The 26103-nt window shown below is 42.9% G+C and overlaps 1 protein-coding gene across 5 annotated transcripts in view; it reads right to left on the reverse strand.

Annotated features, from left to right (window-relative positions):
- Positions 1-359: 359 nt before the first annotated feature.
- DENND5B (DENN domain containing 5B) overlaps positions 360-26103 on the reverse strand; it is a 120341-nt gene continuing 94597 nt past the window's right edge. For 3 of the 5 annotated variants that reach the window (XM_052790651.1, XM_052790650.1, XM_052790649.1), the window contains 14 exons: positions 25671-25781; positions 23259-23390; positions 22218-22370; positions 21614-21692; positions 19705-19786; positions 14552-14680; positions 13105-13226; positions 11429-11574; positions 9568-9686; positions 8194-8381; positions 6458-6540; positions 6168-6294; positions 5185-5359; positions 360-4327 (listed from right to left, as the gene is read on the reverse strand). In XM_052790651.1, the coding sequence (XP_052646611.1) occupies positions 4144-4327; positions 5185-5359; positions 6168-6294; positions 6458-6540; positions 8194-8381; positions 9568-9686; positions 11429-11574; positions 13105-13226; positions 14552-14680; positions 19705-19786; positions 21614-21692; positions 22218-22370; positions 23259-23390; positions 25671-25781 (1830 nt within the window). In that variant the 3' untranslated portion in view covers positions 360-4143. The remainder of the gene's footprint in view (positions 4328-5184; positions 5360-6167; positions 6295-6457; positions 6541-8193; positions 8382-9567; positions 9687-11428; positions 11575-13104; positions 13227-14551; positions 14681-19704; positions 19787-21613; positions 21693-22217; positions 22371-23258; positions 23391-25670; positions 25782-26103) is intronic. The other 2 variants (XM_052790653.1, XM_052790652.1) reach the window with 1 other exon arrangement.

The following is a 26103-nucleotide window of genomic DNA, read 5'->3' on the forward strand; positions in this document are numbered from 1 at the left end:
AACCCAGGCTGCCTAGCAAACACCACCCTGGTAAAAGCTAAACTTCACTGCAATCCCATTTCTTCCCTTCAATCAGCCATGCTTTCCCCCCTAAGTCTTGAAAATGAAGCACTGGTCAGGCTCAGCACAGTCAAGACTTTTGTGTTGGGGAGGCAGAAGGGCAGGTTTTGAGAGCGGACCCTCACACCCTCTCTCCCCCTCTTTGCTTCAGCAAGTTCCCAGTACCAGGAGTCACTGTCAGGTGAATCATTTTGTTTGACTGTTCCCTTTACGAAACATGCCCTCCAGGTTCAGATCAGCTCTTTGGCTTGAGACACGAATCTCTTGGTTCCTCTGCAAGGAGAAAGTGACACCAACCATTATTCTCACAGTTTTATTTGTAAAGGACGTAGCATGAAAAGCTGTATTTCAATGTACTTCAAAACCTGAAAAACCCATGTCAGTTTGTGGTGTGTATGTTAAAGTGCTTGATATAACAATACTTTTACTAATGTCGTCTTGAAAATAATCCAGTTCTTATTCAGTTAGTAATAATGTAAAGACAAAATATACTTAATGGAGACATTTAAGGATCATCTTAAGCTATACAGGGCACATTTGTACATTTCAAGTGTAACATACGGTATTTCCCCTTAAGATGCGCACCTTCATTTGATTGAAAGAAGGAATTTTCTCAAATATGCCGCTGCGCAACTATTCTAAAAAGACATTTTTGAACAATGATATCTAATTACACAAACCAACTTGGAATAAACATGAGTAGGTTTTTCACTAAACAGTAGAATTTAATTTGTTTCAGAGAATTATAAATACATATTTTGTACATAGCGAGGCATTTGATTCTCTGACTCCCTCAAGTTACCATGCTGGATGTTAGTATAACAGGACTATGCAAACTCAGACATCTGCAGACGGGTACTAGATAGGATTTTTTTTTGTTGTTTAAAAGCAGATACCAGAGAGCTTTGGTCTTTTGCAAGATTCCCTTTCTCAACCAAAGAAGGTGCTTTAACACTGAAGTAAAAACTGTGTTAGCTTAGAAGAATCCTGATGGGTTTCTCACCATTCTAGTGGGTAGAATGATTTCTGTAAACCTTACAGAAAAAACCTCACAGCTTCCAATAAACAAAAGTAGTCTACTAAAAAAAATAATCATATATGGTAGAATAAAAATTCAGTACAAAGAACCGTACTCCCAAGGTTGTCAAATAACTAGTCTTCTAGGAATCTGAGGCACTCAGGTGTGCCCCTTTCAACATATCTTAGGGTGTTTTATTGCCTACAAGGAAATATTAGACATACACAATTTTTACTGTATTATTACTAATATGATGTGAAACCTGACAAAACCAAACGAGTCAACACTTGCTGAAAAAGCTGACGTGAAGTTGTGTTAAAGTTAAGTGCTAAAGGTTCCTTAATGGAGTTTGAAATGGGGAAATCCCTGTTTTGAATTTTAAAATTTCTTAGGTTTTGACTTACTTTAACTTATGAAAGACTTTATGTAGTTATTGCCCTTTTCTCTGTGTGTGGTTTATTCATCTATGCTTGACCTTTAGAGATGCCCACATTTCTACTTTATCCTGCTTGCACTTAACCTGTGTCATTTTGGGTGAATGTTACAACTGCTTAAGTCATAAATAGTCTTTGGAGAAGTATGCAGCAGTATACTTTTGAGAAATATCCAGCTAGCAAATGCAGATGATGCTGCAAAGAAATCCAAGGACTAAAGAGGTTATTATTTCAGTAAAATGAAAGTCACTTAGACTGGGTTGGGCGTGAAAAAATCATGTATAGCAGTCACTAGACATAAAAGGCCTGAGTTGTAATAGAAATCAAAACATCCTAAGCAGTCATTACCAAATAATGCTGCCACATGGTTTCTGTTGCTAAATGTGTAATTTCTTGATAGAGTTAAGTACTAGGGACACATTTTCAATTGCTGCTGAAGGGTTGTCATGCATCTTCTGCTGACTTTAAGCAGAGTTGCCTGGCCACACAGAAAACCCTAACACCCCAAATTTCACATTTCTGGAAACGTAAGGGAGATGTCACACAGCTGTGGGCTCTGGCTACTAACTCATGACACCATTCACAGCCTTTATGTTAGTTACTCACAGTAGTGACATGGCAGTGCTGCCTACAGTATTTGGGATGAGTTTCATCAGTTTAAGGAAGTACAAGCCCAGGAGGAAAGAACGGGTATTAAAAGCTGGAACCCTCATTAAAGTCAATGACTCCCTGACAGTGTTATTTTACTTCTTAAAACCAAAAATCTTCTATAACATAAAACTCTTCCTTCTAATGAAACAAAGTCACATGAAGAGTTTTCTTCTGGCTGGGAATATGGAATATGACATGAAACTTTGACACTAAAGTGAGTGCTGGTATAAGAACTGGACAGCAGAGGAACCACAGGAAAGTAAAGCTTGACAAAAGGCAGGTGAGAAAGCAAACCCTAATTTTCATCCTCTTTCCTTTTCCTTAGCTCTCATCCCTCTCTCCACCGCATGCACACTATACTAGACCTGCTACTGCCCACCATTCCCAAGTCCCTCCTAATGCCACTTGAGAGCACAGTGCAAGGCAAGACACTTACAGTACCAGTTAGGGGCCTTTCCCAAGCCACAGCTGACAGTGAGACATCCATAGAAATCCACTGACGACATGGCCAAGATCATAGGGAATAAACAAGTGAAAACAAACACCTATATTTAAACTAACCTCCAAAAACTAAAACCATATGAAGCTAATTATGCCCTCAGATCCTTCCAACTCCCATCCACAAGAATGGAAAATACACTCCGTATTTGCTGCATGGTATCCACAAGATGATTTTAAGGTAATCTCTTGTTAAATTTTTAGCGTACAGGATTTTAGTTGCTCCCAGTTCCTCTTCAAGAGCTGTAGCTATATACACACGCCGTATTACTAACACATTAACTGGAAAGAGCGTAGGAGAGGAGCCTCAAAATACCAAAGTAGATTCTTTTTTTTTTTTTCTCCTTTTGCTTCATTCCTTTTTTGTTTTGTGTAGCTGGATAATTTAAAAAAAAAAAAAGTAATCAAAGATCCTGTACTTCCCAGGAGTACTCATTCTGCGGGATAAAGGAAGACTCATAACCTGTCAGCATTTCAAAACCAGCTGATACAGTTCAGTAGCACAGCAACATTGGTGTTTGTGGCTCTACAGCAACGATTCTTCTCAAGTATAGCAAGAATTTGGTACGAACCAAATTCCTCAACATGGAGAAAAATAAAAGTCATCCACAACATGAACTGGCTGAGCGTGAGGGGGAATCATCAGAACATCTAGACAGGCAAGGGACACACTGAGTGAGTCAAGCAAGCCATCGTTCCCCATCTCAGGCTGCAGCAGCACCACTTAAACAGGTCTCATACTCTCAGGCTCCGAGGCTGACAGCAGTCCTCCTCTCCAGTGTTTAAGCATTTCAACACTTGTCTCCTCTTTTGGAGATCAAAACAAGTGACACAAAAGACCTTACAGAAAAAAAAAATGACAACTCACAACTTCCGTGCATGGAAAGGGTTGAGTCTTCAAACAAAAAACTAAGACAGACCATGTACAGTAGGGTAAAACAGCATATGCTTACAACATTTCCAAGAGTGAGACAATCACAATGGCTACATAAGGATATTTGCTGTATTCATTTGCAATACCTGAAAAAAGCCCTGCTGAGTTTGCGCTGTATTTACACATTGATTGGCTTCTTCCTTGCAAGCAAGTAGCGGCATCCCTTCCCACCTCGGTCCTTCCCTCCCCCCAGTCCTTCCCCTGGGTTTAAGCTACTCATAGTCAGAACAAGAACATTCAGTCTAAGAAAAATTTCTTAGAGTAATATAATTTCTTAAAGAAGATAGCATATTTACACACATCTAACACATGAAAATACTCTATTTTATACTAAATTTCTGTTTCAAATAAACTACAATACTGCATCTTAGCTTTCTGCAGCTTTAGAGGACAGTCCCCATCGGGCACAAACTGGGCTTCCCGCTCCCACTTCAACCAGCAGCTTTGCCTTACAGTGGTGCACTACCATCGCGTTCAAGTCCTGACAGGTCTCCAGTTGTGGTTTGCTTGCTTGGGAAAGGAATAATGAAGTTCTCAGCAAAGCCATGCTAAACATCCACTCCTTTAACGAGCGATCCTTCTAGGACGATGTTGAAATCTTGCAATGTCTGTAGGACTCGGATAAGGGAGTTGACAGTCATGCGGTCCCGTAGGAGAGCATTCTCCTCATACATCCTTGTAATGAGTGGGCACTCTGCCAGCAATGGGATCCACTGAGAGAGCAAGTGGTCCCTGCAAACAGTATGAAAGGAATTATTTTAGCACCAAGTACAACAGATCTCAAACTGAAATTCTTCTCCAAGAACACAATCCAAAACGTGCAGTCTCTTTTTGCAGGTGATGCATATTGTTTGCAAGTAAAAGTTTCCTGTGTAATCACAACCCTTGATTTTGTTAGTAAAATGCAGGTAACTGAACATACTGTAGGAAGGAAGATGGAAAGGTATCAGCAGAATTGGACAACTGACTTTGGAAGAATTCAGCAACATTTTCAGATCAGGAACAAGGAAAGTACAACTCAGGAAAAAACAACAGACTGTTTTCCAACTGTTTTTTCATGTATCCAGACAGACAAGACAGAAATGGTACTTAGTTCTAGACATACCAACTTTCACCCTCCAAAATACAACTAAGCCCCTCCCTCCAAGTGCAAGACAGAAAGCATCCTATTAGGAAAGAAAGATTAATCTAGAACACTTTTGTCAAAATTATAACAGACATCCCATTTTCATAGGCAAAGTGATTCAAAGAGGGTTTAGAAATGCATCAGCTCTTGCAAAGGAACTCTGCATTCCCAAAGCCAGCACTTCATCAAAAATACAATTTTAAGACAGATTTTGTACATAAGACTGTCAAGCTAACACTTATAAAAGAGCTCAAAACATTTTTAGCAGTTTAGACACTAGCCATGTATCATTACTGCTTCTTTGCTCCAATTTTTCATGTAGCATTAAAGCTGCCTAGAATAGGTACTGGATAATAGATAGATATGGGATGTCTTAAAATGGAAAACTAAAGGCAATAATGGTGTAAAGATATTCTTCTAGTCTAATGCAAGAAGACACATCTAACAAAGAGCAGTTAGGTACCTTGTCCCCAGGCAAACCAGAATTTGGAATTTGCCGTCCTTTCCAATGTTTCTTGGAGCTGTATTGATGGCATTCACATAATGACAGAAGGTTTTGCATGAAGATCTCTGAAGCAAAAGGGCCTCCTCATTGTCTCCAATCTGGTCACTGGTTTCAAAATAAGCAACAGCTTTCTCTGTGGTAGGGAGAAAATCAGAACCCAGTGAGCAGAAGTACTTCATTGTGACATAGAATTACACAAGGGAATCCTTAAAAAAACCAACCTGCTGAGAGCTATTGCACAGTTTATATATGGATTCCTCACTCTGAAGACCACAGGTAGGTGGTGATCTCCACCTTTGCTACACAGCAGTGGTCAGCAGACTGGTTGATGTCTAATACAGTTCAGTAACATCAAGGAGCCTCACCAGAGTACCTGTCAATGGTTTCATTGTAAGTGATACCATCAGCTTTGATTTTTCACCTTTTCTGAGTAAGCACTTATGCTCAGGCTAAGTATCTCAACTTGTGAGCAAGTTTTAAAGGAGTAAGTACGTCTTAAATTACCACAACACAGGCCTACAGATAAGCATCACCAGTAGACCAGTGCAGTGATTAGGAGAATTCTCATAAGCAACTAGCAATGTAAACCTTTCACTCCCTGCCCTTTCCCAGCTCTCCCCTTAACATGGATTGCTACTCAACCCCAACCTCCAGCCTACCTTCTTTCTGGGTAGAAAAGCAGCTGTTTGAACATTCATCTATGAATAAATGACTAGAATTTGAAGTGCTTTTAAATTTTTGCACAGATTCACACTCACCCCTTATATAGAGTTTAGTATTTGTCATCTTCCATCTTGTTTCTCATTGACTTTAAGCAACCTGGAGCAGGTGCTAGGCAGGAACAAATGGCACCCTAGCTGACGAGAATCCAAGATCTGTGCATGAGTAGTCATTTTGCCCTAATCTTGCTGCTTCTGCCTCCAGATCACACACCATCTTACCTATGAAATCCCAGATGAAGACATTCTTATGAAAAATGCGAGCCGATTTGAATCCATGGTGGAAGACCTGCTCCAGCGCTGCAACCAGACCGTTTTCTCCACACAACAGAATGGTAAGGCTCCCTCTCTGTGGGAAAGGGAAAGTCTGTAAGTACAGCTTGCCTCGTTTGTACGCCAGAAGCTTCAAATCTAAAGGTTAACAGTCTCTACTGATACTTCAGTTCCATTTGTTTATAAAAATATTTACATGCATTGTAGATACCAGACAAGTAATGAAAAGTAGGAAGTACCTCTTTCTCTGGCTTGTGAAAGTGTTTCACAATATTGTTCACGGCTTCCCCGATTCCCTCCTGGATCTGTCCCGCATTAGGCTCTGTGAAAGCATGGAGAGCATACTAGCTGAAGATACCAACTTCAAAACATTCATCAAATTCTCATGATGACATAGCTTGAACTGCAGGAATTATTCTGTATCTTTACAGAGTTCAGGCAATCATTTGTTTGGGTAAACCTGAGCCTTAATTACAAGCAACTGATGAGCAACCTTGGAATAGTCAAATAAATCATCCTACTTAAAAATGCACAACCCAAGGATCTGGCTTGATAAATATTTTATTTGAGTTAATCACATCTTGCTCATCACATAGAGTACAGCAACCCTCACACGAAGAGGCATGGGCTGAAAGGTTGTAGCCCAGTCATTTGACTCACTTCTACATGACAGAGGCCAGAAAACCCAGCACTCATTAATTCCTGACTTGAACCCACAATGTTTTGTTGAGTCAAAACAAGTATCTATTTTAGGCACATGTCTAGTCATTGTACCAGTATGAGGGGCCACAGGCAGAGAATATAACTTACTCTGGGAACCATTAGTAAGGAATCTTCTGTGTTAAAATGTATGCCATGTTTCTGCTCTGAATCTGTTTAGCTGCCTCTGCTACTGAATCATGCTATGCCTCCACCTGCTACCACTTCATCTTCCTATGCAGGTACCTGCAGAAAATTATCTAGTCCCTCATTCACTTTCCGATTAAAACAGACTGAACTTTAAAAATTTCATTTTAAGCAGATGTTCCAGACTTCAATCACTTTCATAATTTTCTATGAGTCTTTTCTAGTTTTTCAGATGTATGTAGGTTGCTATTAGCTTGTCCTACAGTTGTTATTTTGGAAGCACAGAGTAATTCAGTATCGTATTAGTACATGATGACCTCCACACTCTTTGGCACGTCTAACACAGGGCCTCATGTAGCTCACAAGACGAATGAATTATTGGGCCTTAGCATTCTCAGACCTAAGGAAACGTTCTGGTGCCCACTCCTCCAGGTAATATGGATTCACACATATGAAGAGCTACAGTGGTCCCGTGGTGGTTTTTAACTGCTGCATTACTCCTGGAGGCTAATCTTTCCTTGCTTGACATTTCAGCAGTCATGTCCTCTAATTTTACAGGAGCTGGACAGATTTATGAACAGGATCTATGCTGTACTCATCTGTATGCTTTAGCGGAGAATGCCTCATGTGGCCCTTACAGTCCCATGCCCCGTTGTAGCCAGGTGCAGTTACTCATAAAAGCTAATTTTAGGGACGTGAAGTTGATGTCCCCTAGGGTCCCTCTGAAGATGTGCTCCTCCAGAAGGCAGTTCACAGCATATGCATCAGGCTCTGAACCGCCCTTCAGAGAGGACTGTCTTCCCACTGATAGCAAAGTGAGCTGGGAAGCTGAGCAGCATCAGCTACTGCAAATTCTGCTGCCTCCTCCTCCCTCATATCTTATCTCCATGCTCCAAGGAAAGAGATTATTATCTCTCAACTGTCAAATGGGGACATTGAAAGAGGCAATGTATACAGTCACAGAGCAAGCTGCAGACACACAAACCAGGCAGGAAAAACTCATCAGCTCGCAGCTGTTCCTCTGCACCAGGCCTTGCTTGGGTAGGAGCTCTCCTGTTCACAGCAGCTTTATTTCACAGCAGTTGCTGCCCCCTTCACTAGGGCCCTGGGGAGAAAGGAAAGGACTTACTGGTGTTCTTCCCTGTGAGGGAAGTGATGCTCAGTCGTCGAGCCGTGGTAGGAGATTTCTGCTGGGGTGGGGTACGACACTGCTTTCCCAGCTCTTCGTCAGGCGTGGAGGACACCAGCTCTCCAATGAGTATTCGCTCCAAACTGCCATCGTCAACACCCTTTCCCAGCCATCGCCCACAGGGAAACCTGCCATGCAGCCAGCACAAGCACAGGTCAGCCACACAGGTAGTCCAGCTTGATCTCAAAGTTAGAGGGACAGCTAGCACCCATAAACACTGCTAACGGGCAGGGAATACTCTGTAGCCAGAAACTTTTCACAAACCAGAACTCAGTAGGCAGCATCCCCTGCACCACAACTGATAGGACCAAACCGGAAAACTACATTCACCTCCATCCTTAGGAAAAGGGAAATATGCAAAGCTTGCATGAAAGCACGGGACAACAGAAATTATTATACACGTATTTCATGGGCCACATCTTGATTTCTGCCAGCTTATTTTTCACTTGCAACCACCACTAATATTCAGTCTTTACAAATATTGTGATTAACAATTAAATCCCCACACAGAGTTCCCACCCAACTGAAGCTGTGACATCTCCTCATACTCAAAGCTCACCTCACATTTTATTGCTGTGCTTTTTGACCCCATCCACAGTCCTAATGAAATCCATGGACATGCCCATACCCCCAGTGCTTGTACTCCATTTCCTCCTATTTCCACCATACACTGTGGCCAATCCTGAGCTCTGGAGCTCACCTCTCTGAATTACAGTTTTCCAAGTCAACATTTAAAAAAAAATGAAGTCTGCTCAGCCAGATGTTTTGTAAAACCAATGATAGGTTAGGAGATAATTTTGACATGAGGTAGGTACTCAATAGAAGATTAAGAAATCATCAGAACCTTTTATTTTCTTGTAATCCAAGTTTCTGTACATTTTTTATAGTACTTAGATATCTGAATATTTTTTAAAAGAAAAAGAAACCAAAGATTTGCCCTGAACTATCATTCCAGCTCTTGGGGGTTTAAAGAGTTCATTTGTGCACAATTTTACCACACTACTTTAAGTCAAGAGATTTAATTATTAGACACAAACATATGAATCACTTCAAAAGTATCCATACTGCCTGTCTTGTCTCAGAGATGCAAAGAAAATCCTACATTCAAGTCTCATTTAATATTTATCACATTATCTGACTTCAACTAGCACTTCTGAAATGAGAGAACTGGGGATGGGGGAGACCAACCCAAGCCTATCAGGTACCCAAATCAGCCTACAGTGCTCCATCAACTGAGGAGAAGATGAATGCCGCCTTGCTTTCTCTAGATTTAACAAGAATTTCAGACAAAGAAAATTAAAACTTGTTGCTTACTTGTACGTGTGTCCTGTTATTTCATTTCTGACCATGACACAATCAACCAGCCACTTGGCTAGTAGCCCTGAGTTGTCATGACCAATCTGAACGGTCGTCAGCTTCCCTAAATTCTGGCACTGAAATGAATAACATTTTTTACTTAATTTAAAAAACAATAGACAACCCCCCCCCATGCACACATATGGTCTCAAATGTATGTTTTTATTCATTTTCCTTTGATTTATACAGCAAGTATTTTCAACCAAACATGCAGAGTGTTTTGAAAAACAGAATAATTATTTTAAGACAGGAGAAAATAAAGACCTTGAAATAAAACTATTAAAAGCTTGTGAAGAGATTACATTCTTTGTTGTGAGCATTCGCTCTGAATATTTCTGAGAAGTATTAATTACAAATTTCTGAGCTAAGGTGATAAAAAGGTGTGCTTTTGTAGAAGAAATAGATCTTCAGTACAAACAGCTTTTCAAAAATGCATTTTGAGCATACTGACCTCCAGCTGACTTACTCTACACTATGAAACAGTCCCTAGATCCTTTATTATTTTCAAAGATCAACTTTCTTATTGTTGGGCAAGACAAAAATCACTAACATGAGACTCTTACCACCACAAAGAGACAGAACAAGGAAAACAAGGGACTGTGAATTCCAGTGCAATATGTTAATTGTAGGTGGGGCTGGCAGCAACATCTATTAACGTCACCTAAACACTTCCCTTGCAAGACCTTGGTTTTCATTGCTTCTAATACTGCCAAACAAGCAGCTTGGGCTGACATTTTCCATAGTGGGTGGCTACCCAAGTTGATATTTTAGAAAAGATTCAGCCAAAGGAATAATCCAGAACAGTGTTAGTATGGTCCTTAGAAATGTCTAAATATGTTCTTTTGCTAGTTAGAAGCCTGGAGATCTTTTCTACAAAATACTAATATCTGAATGAGGCAGCCATTGTATCATGGAAATATCCTCTCTACCTCTGTCAAAATCTACCTGTATTTGGCAAGAGTTTTCAGGTTTTGGTTGTCTTTTTTTTTTTACTATTGCTGTTGAAGATCAGTGTGCATATGCTCAATGGATGCAACTTCAATTTTACTAGCAGGTTTTCCTACAAAATCACTCCTTACTGGATATGGTACAGCCTGGAGCTACAGGAGCCTGATCGGGCTTTGCCTGCAATTCCCGCTACCAGCTGCTTTGGGGTGGCAGGAAGCCAACCAGTAATTGATGGGTGGGAAAGCAGAGGGCAAAGCCAGGTAGTCAAACACAAAGAGAAAACCACAGCAAGCACGGAGAAGAGAGCCCAATGGGGATGGTGGCTTTAGGGTTTCCTGGGAGTAGCACCCAAAGCTAGGAAGTTGAAGGGCTCAGGGGTTAGACTGGCTGGTTGGAAGGAAAGCAGCAATGCCGGACGAGGAGCTGGAGTGGGAAGAGAAGAAATTTGGGACTGGCCAGAGGTTGAAAGGGACCTGGGTGGTGGTAAGTGGGAAGACATTGAAAGAAGGGAAAAGAAACTTGGAAGGGAAATGAGGAGTCAGAAATGAGCCCTGAAAGGGAAAGTTAGGCAAGGAGACTTGGAAGGGAATGAGACATGGAAATAGACTGGCTAGGTGAGAAGAGGAGCCCTGGGCTGCTAAGCAGTGAAGCCTGTGATGAAAAGTGGTATGTGCTCACAGGAAACTTTCATCTAGCACAGGAGAGGCAGGCAGCACTCTTTTCCTGTACATATCTGAATGTACAGCAACCTTGAAAACCTGGACAGAATCTGAAATGCTGTGATCTTAAGACAATAAACCTTCACCCAATTTGTGTTAGTTTGGAACCACGTTTCAAACTGAAAAGCAAAACGTAAAGAGCATGTACTCACCTCAAATGTCATTTCTAGGTGGTTTTTAGGAATCTGCATTACGCCTGTATCTCCTAGTTCTCCTGATACACAAATCCAGGGGTTTGATGTGGTTATTGCATTGCTTAGTTTTTTGATGGGAATTATCACTGACCTATAAGGGATCACTAAGAACAGACAAGGAACAGTAAGTTAGCCTTGACTTCTCCCCCCCGCCCCGCACTCTCTGCAGCAAACCACGCCTCCCCCTCGAAGACAAGCTCTCATCCCACCTCTCAGCAGCCGAACAGGGAAAACTCCCCCTCCCTTCTCCCTCAAAACACCACCATAAACCCGCGGAGCGCCTTGCCGGTTCTAACCAGAAGCAACGGCTCCGCAGCCCGGCTGGTTTTTTGGTTTTTTGGGGCGGGGGGGGGGAGCCTGCCGCCGGCATTCATGAGAGCCAGCAGCCCTTCTGCAGCGCCGCCACCTCGAGCGGAGGGGCGGCGGCGGGCAGCGCGCGGCGGCGGGCAGCGCGCGGCGGTGGCGCCGCACGGTGGTGCTGCAGCACCACCGTGCGGCGCCGCCGCCGCGCGCTGCCCGCCGCCGCCGCCGCCGCCGCCGGGGCATCAAGGCTGTCTGATGTGTCTCTGTAGACATCCCCCACCCCCCCTTAAAAATTATTATTATTTTATATTTTGGTTTTAAATCTGCACCACCCGTACGTGCTTAAGAGAAGGCCCGCCGGCCACCCCGATTTGGATTTGACTCCGACACTGCAAGACTCTCTCCTTAACGTTTTACAAGCTGCCTTTTTGACTGGGTAAGATGAGCCAGGCTTTTTTGGTTTTGTGTGCCATACAATATAGTGCACTCAAGAAATTCCAAGCGCTTGTCCTGCAGGGAAAAGCTGTCAGGCTGGATGCCCTGCAGAAATAAGGTAATCAAGGATGAATAAATCTCTTTGCGCTGTGCTAGTTCGGAGGAGATTTATTGCTTTAAGAGGAGAAAAGGTAGAATGAGTGCCTGTTTTGACAGCCACGTAAAACCTGCTTCGCTTCACTCTAAACAGGCAGGGAAATGAAGACTAAGGGCTGCCAAGGTGAATCCAAATAATTAGGTCATCTCACGGGGTTCTGCCTTCTCCGCATTGCCCAGTGCTGGAGAGACAAAGAATCATTTTCAGATTTCGATCCAGTCTCTGCTCTCCTTCTTACAAGAGAGGAAGGGAGAGGGAATCTTTTTGGCATTTAAGGAGAGACAAAAAGAGATTTAAAATATACAGCAGAGCACAATACAAGTGCCTTGTATTTCATCCTCCAAGACCTCCCTCTCCTTCTCAGTCTGCAGAAAGCAGGCTGTTAGGATGCACACTTAGCAAAGGCCAGCAAGAAGCATTAGGATGTAGAGGACTTGTCTGGGAGGGAAGATGAAAGAGGCTATGCAACCCGGTGAGGAAAATCAAGTGCTACAGTGGCACTCTCTGCTGATTACTCTCCTTTGTGCAACGCTCTTATCCAGAGCACTCCCACACAACCTTGGCTCTTCAGCTGGTTTCCCAGAGCAACACCCAGCACCCACGAGCCCGCCAGCAACAACTAAGGTTTCCAGATAAGGGCTCAGCTACTCAGGCACCAGCAACAGCAACATCGTCTCTTACAAATCATGACGGCAGCTGATTTTTATTCAGGGGGGAAAAAATTGATTCTCCAACTCACTGATTGTGGTGAAGACGCTTGTGAAGCAGAAGTAATCCACGGCGTTGAGTGAGAGCAGGTGATACAGAAACTGTTCCCGTTCTTCTTCACAGCGCAGGAAAGCGTATCGCTTGTAAAGTTTCCTGGTAGAAACAAATACATTGCTTTTTTTTGTTCAAAAAGCACCATGCATCTGAAAAGGTGTTTGAATCTCAAAACACCAAATGAAGAGTTGATCTTAATGGGAGATTCCCCAGCTAACATAAGCTGCTAGAAACCCACAGGCAGCATTTACCCCCTATGCTACACGTGTTTTACAGATCACTCTCAGCTCCACACTACCATAGCAAGGCTACGGAGCTGATTTCGTTACAGGATCAGTTTTGGTTTTGCTGCAAAGCACAGATATAAACTAACACTACTCACAACAGCAGACCCGAACCAACATACAGCAACCTCATTTCTTCCCCGTATCTTCCCACTGTGGAATAGCCTTGTCTAATAACCTAATCTTCCTTCTGCTCCATTCTGTGACAGACAAAACTAAGGCGGCACCAACCAGGGAAGGCACCAAGCAGCAGCAGGCATCCTCCCACCACACCAATTGCCCAAGGCAGTGCAAAGGCACACCAGGAGTTAATCTGGCCCCTGCTATGACAAAGCACACAGCTTGTGACACTGCCTGTAGCCTGAAGGCAACAGACTCCCAAAAAGCTGCTGAGGTAGACAGATGTAGATGAAACTTCAGGAAAAGACAGGTCTGCCACCATGCCTTTACCTGATCACCCAAGAGGTGACTGTCTCCAGCTACTCCTCTTTCTTCCTGTTAGCAGATTTGAGGATTTGGTAGCTTCCGACATAAATCATGTGTGTAACTCATCACAGAGCCAGAACTGCATGCAATAGCTAGGACTTTTCATAAGGTTTGGTTTTTTTCCTAAATGCATTGCTTTGGGAACATGAAGTCAGGGAACATCTACACGGGCAGATCCTTTAAGTGCCTGCGCTTGCAAAAGGAGGCAAAGCTGGGGGAGCTGCTAACTGGCTGGGAGGGCCGGCCTCTAACCCAGCTCATTGGCAGTCAGGATGGGGGCCTGCATTTGACTTGAGTCAAGGTAATGCAGGGCTGCTGTGAGAAAAGGGGCATTCTTGCCCCTGCTGCTTCATTTGCACAAGATATAGTGATTGTGGGGCTGCGAAGTGGCTTGGATCAATGCACTGATCTGACCAAAACCTAACGCCTCCTTCCTGAAAATTTTGATTCATTTTCCATGCAGGTGAGCATACTTCAGCCCTGCTGGGTGGGCAGTACCTCCTCCCCCAGCTACCCTCTGCCCTTCAATCAATTCTAGCTGGAAACCACAGTATCCAAACGGGGTGCCTGGCTGCACCTCAAGCCTGCACAGCACCTTGACACACCACTGAGGGAGACGTGAAAGTGAAGCTTTGAGAAAAAGAGCCAGCTCACTTGGCAAGTGCCTGGTTGGAAAGCAGCTGCTTCAGGTGCTGAGACAAAAGCTTCTTCTCCAGAGAAAGTCTTATCCAGGCTCGGGCTCGCCCCACATCAGTCTTTATCTCACTCATGTTCTGAACATGCCTGAAATGGGTGGGAAAAAAAAATAATAATAGATGAATCATAAAAATCCTACATGCTTCAATGGCAACATCCAGTGTGATGCAGCAGCTGAATTGGAAAACATCTCCTGACATCATTTCTAGAGAAAGAGACCCCCAGCAGCGCCCCACAGAGCCCTGCACTGTGGCACTGAGACCCTCAGCAGCCCCAGGCTGGCCCGGGCACATGGGGCAGCCCTTCCCAGGCACAGCGGGTTGCAAACCAGATGCACTACAGCCCGTATCAGCTGCTCTGTGTTCTGGCATTTGCTTGGCCAAGGTGAGCAGGGGTAGGTCTGCTCATCCTTGCGTTGCCTGAGGTAGATGTCCTCATGGACACTACTAACACACTTACAAAACCCAGCAACCTTGCGAGACCCAGTTATATCACAGTCACTCCCTCAAGCTGCTGACACAAATGGGTATGTCTGGGAGGGCAGAGGACAAATACATATCTTAAGAGTTTCTCCAAACCACGATCTACTCTGAAGGCTCTAACAAACCCCTTGATGGCAGCAGCATGTGAAATCTGAGAAAAAGAGCATTGTTGGGGCAAAACCAGTGACAGGCAATCACAAGCAGAATCACATTTTCAGGGATATGAGAGGCCCTCGTGTGATAATCTGAACAGCCCTCCACATGCTTGGTCTGTAGGAAAGCAGAACTGTTCCATAGGAGCTTTCTCCTATGATTTTGCTTTGCTTTTTTTTCAAACTTCCCATATTTCAGTTTGGAGAATGCCAGAAACCCTAGTTTTAGAGCGCAGGGAGCTTTAGAAGAGGAAAAGAACTGCCATGGCAGGGCGAAGCTGCTTCCAAAAACCCCCCACTTGGTTAAATAAACAGCAAGAAAAATGAGTAACAGTTTCCAGCAGGGGAAAGAAAAGGCTGCAATTTCTTAATTTTCACGCAGTTTACATGTTAAGTGCACAGGCAATTCAGCCCTCCAAACCTCCATGGCAGGTTCCAAGTAACATCAGCTGAGTCTGAACTGCTCTCCCTTGCGATTTACTTTCCAGCTCCTGCATCTTCCTTGCAGGCCCTCCGTGCATTGCTGAGCGTTAGGGAATGTAGCAATATTTACTCCAAAGAAAATCCAACATAGTCATGCTGTGACTGATGCTTTTTACATTGACTAGTACAGTCTCACTGTCTTGTGCTTTCCCCCATCTGTTATACCCAAGCGCGTGCTTTGCGTTATATTTAGATCCTGCATTATTTGAGGAAAATACTCTCTTGTTTATAGAGCTTCTAACATAACAGGACTAAGACCTTAGGGGCAAATTTGCGAAGTACTACTTAGTGCTGTCCAGAAATACGTGTTTGCTCTGCACAAATGAAGTGGATACCAGACATAGCTCAGTAGCACCGTTCTCCGCCACGCTGACCTACCCAAATTCTCAAAATACAGGTCTACTTTTGCAATCCAAGCTGAGGTGTCTGTATCACATGGCTCTGTGCTGTACATCTATGAAGCACCATCAGGAAGAAACAATCAATAGGAGTAACAGTAGCTTGCCAGTGGAAAAACCTAGGTTACTTAAAACCCCCTTTAAAAAAAAAAAGGAAAAAAATTTTTTTTTTTTTTTAAAAAGGAAGTTTCCTCCTGTTTCCTAATGTGACACATGGGTAGTTCTCTGATGGACCAGGTGAGAAGTACTACCTCTCAGTGACCTGTAAAACAGACCCAGGAGGGCACATTACGCTTACAAGTCCATGCCCTTTCTGAGCAAACTCAGCAGCCTCCCCCTGTCAGCAGCGATGCCTACCAGCTGAATCAGTGCCGAGAGCCTTGCTCCTGGCACTGGAAAGCCCTTCCTGGCTCCGAGCGTGGCAGCCAGCGTTAGACCCTCCAGCCCAGACAGCTGGGCACATGATCCGATCCGGAGTCCTTGAGAAACAGGATGCGCACTACGCTCAACTACACTGTGTCGAGACACTTTCCTCAGACATCTCAAGTCTTTTGAGATGGGAAGATCAAAGCACAGACTATCATCTCCCTCCCTCCCCTTCCCCCCCAGTGCTTGGCTTGGATTACATCTAATATGAAACACTGAGTAGAATATGTTATTTTCCTGTGAGAAGATTCAAGAACAGATGGACTCAACCTTATTCCATGCATGCTCTGTACCTCTTCATTACCTGTTTCTGGTTCAGACCAGACTGGCATTAATTGTGCATTTGGGAAAAATAAGGATCTGCCACCACGTGGCTTGCCAGAGACATTAAAAAGATTCAGTAATCAGTCTTGGTGTCAGCAACAGCGGACTGTAACAGAACAGAGCATTCAGGAACTCAAATTTATTTCACTCTCAGTTGTGGGAGTCAGAACAGCTCTTTTTTTATCGGTGACCTAAGCATAAGCACTGTATGCTCACCATCGCACAGCAAACTCTTCTTGTCAGAGCACTGAACAGCAATTTCAATGCAACTCCCTAGGTTGGGACTTGCTTTTAATCCCATTAGTAATAAAGAAAAATCTATTTACCCGGTCAAATGTAAGCCTGGGGTATGGTGAAACATACCCTCTGCAAATAGCTGTGCTGACAGAAGAGGTTACAGCTGCTCAGTATCGCCATGCCCCCAAGGATGGTGTGCGTGCTCCCCATCCCAGCGCAGTCAGAAATGAGCTGTAGGTAGGTAGCAGGTCTTTGCTAACCCAGCTTCTCTCGACTGCAGCAGGTTAAGCATCATAGCCGTGGGCCCAGCGCCTGGGGCTTGCATCCTCCGCTGCAAGCTCCCCACGGGAGGGGAGGCATGACATGGGCATGAAAGCAAGTGCTGGTAGCAAGGAAGAGCTTGCCTGAAGGGGAAGGACCCGAAACTTGAACCCAGCTGGACCAAAGGTTTCGGGGAGTTGCCTTGGCACTGACTGGTCTGGCTGGACGTGCAGCGATGTGCCCAAGGGGTGAGGCCATGCTGGAGGCAGGCTGCAGCAGGAGTCTGCCAGGGAGCTGGAAGAGGAGTGGGAGAGATACTGCAGATCCTCACCCCAGGGGGAAAGGCTGAAGGGCATACCCCCAAACACACTTGTGCAGAGAGTCTCCATGCAAAGAACCAAAATAAACAACTTGAGCATCTTCCTTACCACATCTAAGATGCCTGGCTTTGCGAGGGAGGCAGAGGACACACCACGTTACCTGTAGCACAGGCTCATCGCACATTCAGAGCGTGACTGTGATTCAGCCCTGCTTTTGAAGTTGTTTACATAACCTTGCATGAGCCATCAAAAACAAGCTGTGCTTAAGGCAATGCTTAATCCTCTAGCCATTAGTTCAGTTAGCACTGCAACCCCGGCAATTTAACAATTACCCATCCTTCTAACTTCAGCATAAATCTGTGTGTGCAAACAAATATTAAGCAGCATTCCTTCCAACCAGGATAAAGTATGCCATGAGATTATGGATGACAAATTCAACTCACCATCTGCCCAGCATTGTCTATGACCAGACATGTTTGTGGACAATCACAAATACCCAAGATACTACAAACGGTAATGTTCTGCTTCTGTAATTTTTCTCTGAAAAGCAGCTGAAACACTCTTGTGATTCAAGCAAGACATCTCAGATCCATGCTGGGCTTTCATTGCTCAAGTGGAAATACACAGAAGATGAAACCCATGCATGCAGCAGCGAGCGCACGCAGCCTCCTCTGTCAGCAATCCCCTTCCCGCACACAAGTTTCCGCTCTAGATCCTCGTTTGTCCCTTCCTCAGACCGACCCTCTACATGCCTGTCAGCCTCACAGGACTGAATTAAGTAAATAGCTGCCACATCCCATGAGAGGGATGCTAAAATGACAGACACATGTTCAAAATGACCTCTTGGCATTATACTCCTAATTACGCTGTATATATTCTCCCTCCCTCTTTCGTGTGTTGTTTTAGCCTTATGTGGCATGTCATATTCTTCGAAATCAGAGCACAAGACTTAAACTACATAGCATCAGACAAAAAGGTTGCACACTGCAGGTGGGAAGCACAGCCATTTTCTTTCAGAAAAGCCTGACTAATCTGTGGGATCTCACATCAGAAAAAAAAATCTGTAAAAACACGCATGGTAAAAATCACATCACTGTAATCATGTTTTTGTGAATTAACTACAGTTAATCTTATTTCTACTATAAGATTTTTTTGCCATATTTTTATGTGGAAGAAGGACATGGTATTACAAGAAACAATACTCACGTTGCCTCACACATTAAATTGCTAGCAATTGCTAGCAGTTCTCTACAGATGAGCATTATTACATTACTCCTCCCCTCTTTTCATGGCACTTTTACCCCACTGCAACGTTTAGCCATAGCAAGTGAAGTATCAAAACAGTGGCTTGACCTGGCAGTGGCTTGGTGGAAGAGATGCCCTGAAGAGATGCCTGGTGCTGTCACATCAGCCTCCACCTCTTCTTACTCTCTCATCCTTCCAATTTCCAACCAACACTTTCTAAAAAAGCACTCCAGAGCCAGGCTATGATCTCCTACAGAGCACCTGCCCTTACTTCACATTCCAACTTTAAACTCACCCAAATGCTAGGTTTGACTACATTTCTGAATTCGTACATTTATTACTATTTGTCATAAAATGTTAATTGAAAAGAAAGAATATTGCTCAGGCATTGCAAGCGGGTTTTTATATCCCTTTGCTTTGTGTATCAACTGTATTTGCCGCATCAGTAATTTAAAACAAGCAAAAAGAAACAAACTTGAAGTACCAAGGAATTCAACATATCTGCTGTTAATTGTAGAAGTTGGTTTTATTGCTAGAAGAACTCCCCAGGGAAAACAAAAACCCTAGTAAACTTGTGTGTTCTTCATTGTCTATTAGCTAAAATAAATGAAGTAAACATGAAAAAAAGTTTTGTAAAATAAAAAGGCAAGACTTTGTAGATTTGAATGTGGGCTAAGGGGAAGGTTTAATTCTCCTTAGCCTTTGTAAACCCAAAGCTAGTAAGGATCTTTACCTTACCCTACACAATTAAAACCACAATTAAAGCTTTAGGAAACTGTGTACCTCATATCTTGTATCAGGGAAACCCTCAGAGTAGGCAGAGTAATTCCTGTATCAGACTTTCGTCTTTCTGTTCCAACAGCAACTACAATGGAGAAAATATACGAAGTTAATACAAAATTACAGTAATGGTCTGCAATGCATTTGTTTTACATATAGCTGAAAACAATCTTAAGTGGCTGGTAACTGCAATGTTTCTGTGCATTATCATTAACTCTATCCTGGAAATGTAGAAGCAGACAAAATGAAAAATGCTTAATACATTACCTATTCCTTCCTTAATCCAGCACTGAACTTGGAGATTTAAAAGCTTCCTTTTACGTATGTGAAATGCATTAACATAAATGTGTATGGTGATGAGCTTTATTAGTAATATGTTTTTATGGAAAGCTCACAACTGAGAAGGATGAGATAAAATTAAGCTACAGTAGCATATTCGATGCTAAGAATGCCAAGCATTTCTGTGCTCCGCTACCCTGATCAAACTGCTTTGTGGTGACACATTTTGCTCTCAGGAATTTGTGCCTGCCAGCCAGATTGCTTAGTGCATTACTCATTGAAGATTACTAAAATATCTTTTCATGAGCAAGACTAGTTTGTCCATAGATGTGTCTTTGAGGACTGATCATACAAGTTACCATCTGCATGATCTGGAGGACTGGAGAGTCTTTGGAAGATGACCCACTAAAGTTCAGAGATTTTTACTACAATACCCAGCAGAAGCCTGTAGGCAGGGAGATCCCAAGGTCATCAGAAAACTAACGTCTCTCACAACACAGAAGTGATTTAGTGATTGTAAAGGGCCAAGCCAAAGCATAAACTGAGCACCTAGACTGATGGATAGAGATTAATTACACAACTTCTGAACTGTACTGTCCACCAGTATAAAGATTTATTGAACATGGAGTTATTCACATTGGGATTTGAGAGACAGATTGAAAGAAAAATGTCAGCTGTCTGAGCCACAGCTCCACACCTTCAGCTCCTTCAGAAATCACCTCTTGCAGAAGCACTGCTTCTCACACCTCACTCAATGCTGGTTAAGAGGGAACGAAGGCAGTGAATAGACATCGAGTGATCTTCCAGACAGGGATGTCATGGTTTAACCCCAGCTGGCAACTAAGCCCCACACAGCCGCTTGCTCACTCCCCCCAGGTGGGATGGGGGAGAGAATTGGAAGGGTAAAAGTGAGAAAACTCATGGGCTGAGATCAAGACAGTTTAATAAGTAAAGCAAAAGCTGCGCACACAAACAAAGCAAAACAAGGAATTCATTCACCACTTCCCATGGGCAGGCAGGTGTTCAGCCATCTCCAGGAAAGCAGGGCTCCATCATGCCTAACGGTTACTTGGGAAGACAAAATGCCATAACTCCAAATGTCCCCCCCCTTCCTTCTTCTTCCCCCAGCTTTATATGCTGAGCATGATGTCATATGGTCTGGGATATCCCTTGGGTCAGTTGGGGTCAGCTGTCCCGGCTGTGTCCCCTCCCAACTCCTTGTGCCCCCCCAGCCTCCTCACTGGTGGGGTGGGGTGAGAAGCGGAAGAGGCCTTGGCTCTGTGTGAGCACTGCTCAGCAGTTAAGAAAACATCCCCGTGTTATCAACACTGTTTGCAGCTCAAATCCAAAACATAGCTCCATACTACCAACTATGAAGAAAATTAACTCTATCCCAGCCAAAACCAGCACAAGGGATAAACATGTTCATTTGCCTCCAACGATGTCAATCTATTTTGTCCAGACACCAAGGCATCCTCATAATGATTATGAAAGGTCTCAAAATGTAAATGTGATACTAGCAAGCAAATACACCAAAAATCCTGCGTGGTTTCATGTGGCTGCACTGTTCCTCCCAGGCCCAAGTTCATTCACTGTGATGGACCCTTGATGGAGTCAACTGCCAAGTACTCACCTGGGGACTCTGCACTATGCTCTTGCTTCTCTTCTCTCTCCTGGTACTGAAGTAAATGGGACCACAAAGCAGATTTCCCCTGAAAATTGAATATGTAGTACATAGCTTTAAATAAATCAGGCAAAAGAAAAGAGGCCAGTGAACATGGCAAAATTATGGGATGGCACTTCAGTGGGCCAAATGTTCAGGAGTGAGAATCAATCCTTCTCTCTTGGGGCATGAAGCCTCAGGAAGAGGAGAGGACCATCTCACTGACCTAGCAGTCACACCACCCGCCTTGTTTCTTTGTCCTCTCCCTGGGTTTCCCTTCTGAAGGTTGAAAGACAAGAAACTGAACACCTATTTGACAACATCATTGCAATTTCCAGAGGTACCTCTCAAATAAAAAAAACCCAAGCCCAACAAAACAACCCCCTCCCCCCAAAATCAATCCCCCCAAACTCCCCAAGCCCTCACAAGATATGAACCAGGGACTCTGAGCCCAAAGATACCTCCCACTTTAAGTTGGAATGACACCACTGAGCAGCAGCTTAAAAGGTACAGATGACATTCAGTATTTGCTAGAGTACTGTATGCACAAAGTCCTGAGTTTCCAGTTACCAACCTGCTTGACCTGCAGACCATGGCTCCAGATTCTTTCTAGCAGATCACAGAGACTAGCAATCAAAGTATTTTCCTCCAGACCTGTTATGTTGGCTTCTCCATGTCCCAGCTCAACTGCTTCATGGCCCATCTTCTCTACCAACATGCGTTTAGTCTATAAAAAAAAAAAATCCCCAAAAGTTTCTAAGAATGTTATCCAACAACGGACGGAATTTATAGATGAGTTTACTTAAACATGCTTAATCTAGAGACCATCACTAATGGCCTGACCACAGAAACTTCAAATCTCTTTACAGAGATTGTAAATTAAAAAGAATAATTAAAAAAAAAGTTTACACGATTACTCCATACTGTCCTATTTCCATACCCTTTATCTATTGTCCTATTCCTACACTGTTGATCTATTACCAACCAGTATCAAAAACAAGAGTACAGAGCTAAATACATTTTTGGTCTTACTCAGTATCTGTTTTTCTTCTTTTTACAGCTACTAAAGTTTAAAACTCAGGTAATACAGTATACCACCAGCTGCAACTGACACAAAGACAGAAAGAAATTATATTTCCATGGCTATAAATATATATATATAAAAAATATATTTATATAAATATATATATTCTTCAATATTAGAAATTACTATACTTCATTTGCTCTGCATAAACAATATGCACAACAGTTGCACGTGCTGAACACTTCCTTTCTTGACCGTGGGTCTCGAGCCCATTATGTTTAGGCTACATTTACATGTGAACAATTAAAGGAAATCCTCCCTAAGATGTCTGATCATGCTGGTTGTCCTTCCTGTCCTTTTTACTCATTTCATCAACTTTCACTGCATAAAGAGAAGAGTGATAACACGTTCCTTTATTTCCTAGCAGTTGAAAAACATAACACTAAAGGGACATCCACCCTGCAATAGCCTGGTACACCAACAAACCAACGGCATTCCAGCTGTGAAGGACTTTCAGCACATCATCTGCAGATGGTGTTTAGGCTCAGTTTAAGCAAGGGAGAGCAGGCAGTGGGAAGGGGGAGGACCTACCTTCATGCGACATTCCTTCAGTAACCCTTCCACAAATTTCCAGTTGGTCTGTGCAATCACAGCTGGAGAGAGGTCTGAGAGTTTGGGCTGCCTTAAATTTTTTCCTAAACTCCTTGCCTCCTGCATGTATTTCTAAAAATAAACAGAATAATTTTAGATATTGCAAGTCAGAGGGACTCTCTTCACCTTAATTCTAGGCAAGCAAATGCTGGTGAAAAGGAATAAGCTAGTGTTAATCTAGGAACACCACCATGATTTGTCTGATGCTTAGGTGTTGGGCTGGAGAAGTGGAATGCTCCCTTTTGACAACAGAAAAACAAGGTATTTTCCTGTGTGGAACTGAAACAGTCAACATCAGCTAGTGAACTGTGCTGTTAGCCACTAGCACAAAGTTAGCCACAGCAAGTGCATAAAAGTGCAATACCTTCATTCAGCAGTAAAATGAAAATACCAAGTAAAGTTTCCTTCCATTGTTACTCGGTTTTCACTTAAAAAGAAAATTAAAAAAAATTAAAAGCCATTTGTCTAATTTGTTGCAGACTGTACATGAATGGAAAAAATCCTCTGAAAAGAAATCACAAGAAAAAGAAATATACCTAGTGAAGGAGAAAGACTTCACCCATTACTTTTCATCTGGACAGTTTATGTCGGGGTGGGGAGGGTGGAAAAGCAGACTTGATTTTATTCGCAATTACCTTCTTAATTACAAGCAAAGCTCATTTTAAATGAAACTGACGTTTAGGATCATTCATATTTTTACTGTGGGGTGGTAATTAAGAAGTATGGAAAAAAATGGAGTGCTCTTTAAAAAAAGGATCCAAGCTATAATAAAGGACTTTTAAACCTTCCTGCTCCATTGCCTTATTGTTCAGGGCTTTTTTATTGTTTGGTTTTTTTGTTAAGCAAAAAAACCCAAACCAATCAAAGCGTCCTCTGCCCCCAACATCAGTGAGAGGGCTACATGCTGAGCAAAGCTAAGAAGTTGGCCACATTTAGGTGTGCAAATATGAGGCCTATCAAAAAGTTTCCCAAGCATTATTCATAAAGTTTTTGTTAAAAAGAGTAAAATAATAGAAAGTTGCCAAATAAAACAGTCTTGAAGCATGGCGCTCATAGCCTGGTGTGGGAATGCTCCATTTCCATAGCGTGTTTTTATCCAGTTAATGCTGCCTCTTTGGGGGACGGTATGTGACAATGACCACTCTTCCTGCAAAAGGAGCGGATCACATCCCTCCAGTGACTTAGTGCTGCTGCTGGCTGAGTTTTCTGGGGGACTGAGAGGTCATTACGGCTGCTGCATCAGACCTTTTTGTCTGGGGAGAAAATAATTTATTTCATAGAATCATAGAATGGTTTGGTTTAGAAGGGACCTTAAAGATCATCTAGTTCCAACCCCCCTGCCATGGGCAGGGACACCTTCCACTAGACCAGGAAAAGCAAAAGCAAAATCCAAACACATTGAAGTTAATTGAAATAGCTCCTTTTTTTTTTATGGGGGAGTACAGTTTTTCTGACACAATCGGATTTTTTCAATTCAAAATTTGGACAAGAAACACTTAACATCAGTCCAACAGCTCAGACAAGAATGTAGGGTTCTGCCATGGAAAGCTATATTCAACAGAAGTGTTCAGCTAGGTAATTACAGGTTCACCGATACTGTAAGGACTTAAAAATAGTTGAAAAACTACTTGTGGGAATAAGAAGGAAAAAAAAAAAAAATCACAGATGATGAAAGCGTGTTGTTCAGCAAGCAGTCTCACAAGTGACTTCCATCTAACTCAGTGCAAAAATTAGCAATGAAAACAGTGAAAGAGTAATACAGGGAATATATAATTAGGAAATCTAATATTTCTTTTTAAATGTAAAGGCATAAATAAAATGCAAAGTGCGGTTATATTCTGAAGAGTACAAACATGGATAACCTTACTGTATTCATTGTATGTCTTGTTATTATATTAAAAGAAAAAAGAAAAAAATATTAACACTTGTAAGTTCAAGAGAAAAGTAAGGGTGGGACGAGAGAACCAATTGATTGCCCTTTGCCTGTTCATCAGCATCCACACACCACAACCCTCTTCCACACTGGGACGTGACAATCCAGCAGTCAGAAAACAATGGGTTTTGGATATGACACTCTAAGCTGAATTGCCAGGCGAGCAACATGGGAAAAAATGAAGCAAAACAAAATTCTTGTCTTTCAGCCTTGGAGCCATCATGTTTGCCAGGGAGCTGGCGTGGAAGCCTAGAGCCAATTTCCAGCTACTTTTCTGATTATAACCACACTTCCAAGCGCTACAGGGATGTGCTCATACTCCACGAGAAAGGGAGAGGTTCGAGATGCAGTGAAGACAGCAGTTCCTCACGCTAACAACATCTCAAAAGCAGCTTTCAACAAGAAAAACTAAAACATACCAGGCAGCATTCAGAGAAGGATTTTTTAGGCGGCCGTGCAGGAGGGGGTGGCCCCTGATCCCACTCCCAGAAGGCCATTGAGTTCTGACGAAGCAAAAGCTCCTCCGATGGCTAAGAGGAGGCAGATGCCCCAATGGCAGAATAGCCAGAGGAAAGAGGAGACAAAGCAAAAGAAGCATGCATATGATCCACAGCCAAAAAAAGAAGAAAGTAAATACATGACAAAGTATTGAAAAGGCTCTGCTAAGATATACATACGCGGCAATGTTTAAAATATACTTGCAAAGCCATGTTAGCAAAAATAGCAACAAACACATACAAGTGCTGTTTTGCTGTGTTTCCATGAAACATCATTTGAAGCTGTAGTTCAAGAGTCCACTCATCCATTCTCGTTCTTTCAGAAGGCAAATGCCAACACCAGCCAACTTTATTC

Source organism: Harpia harpyja, chromosome 6, assembly GCF_026419915.1.
Source record: "Harpia harpyja isolate bHarHar1 chromosome 6, bHarHar1 primary haplotype, whole genome shotgun sequence".
Classification (NCBI taxonomy): domain Eukaryota; kingdom Metazoa; phylum Chordata; class Aves; order Accipitriformes; family Accipitridae; genus Harpia; species Harpia harpyja.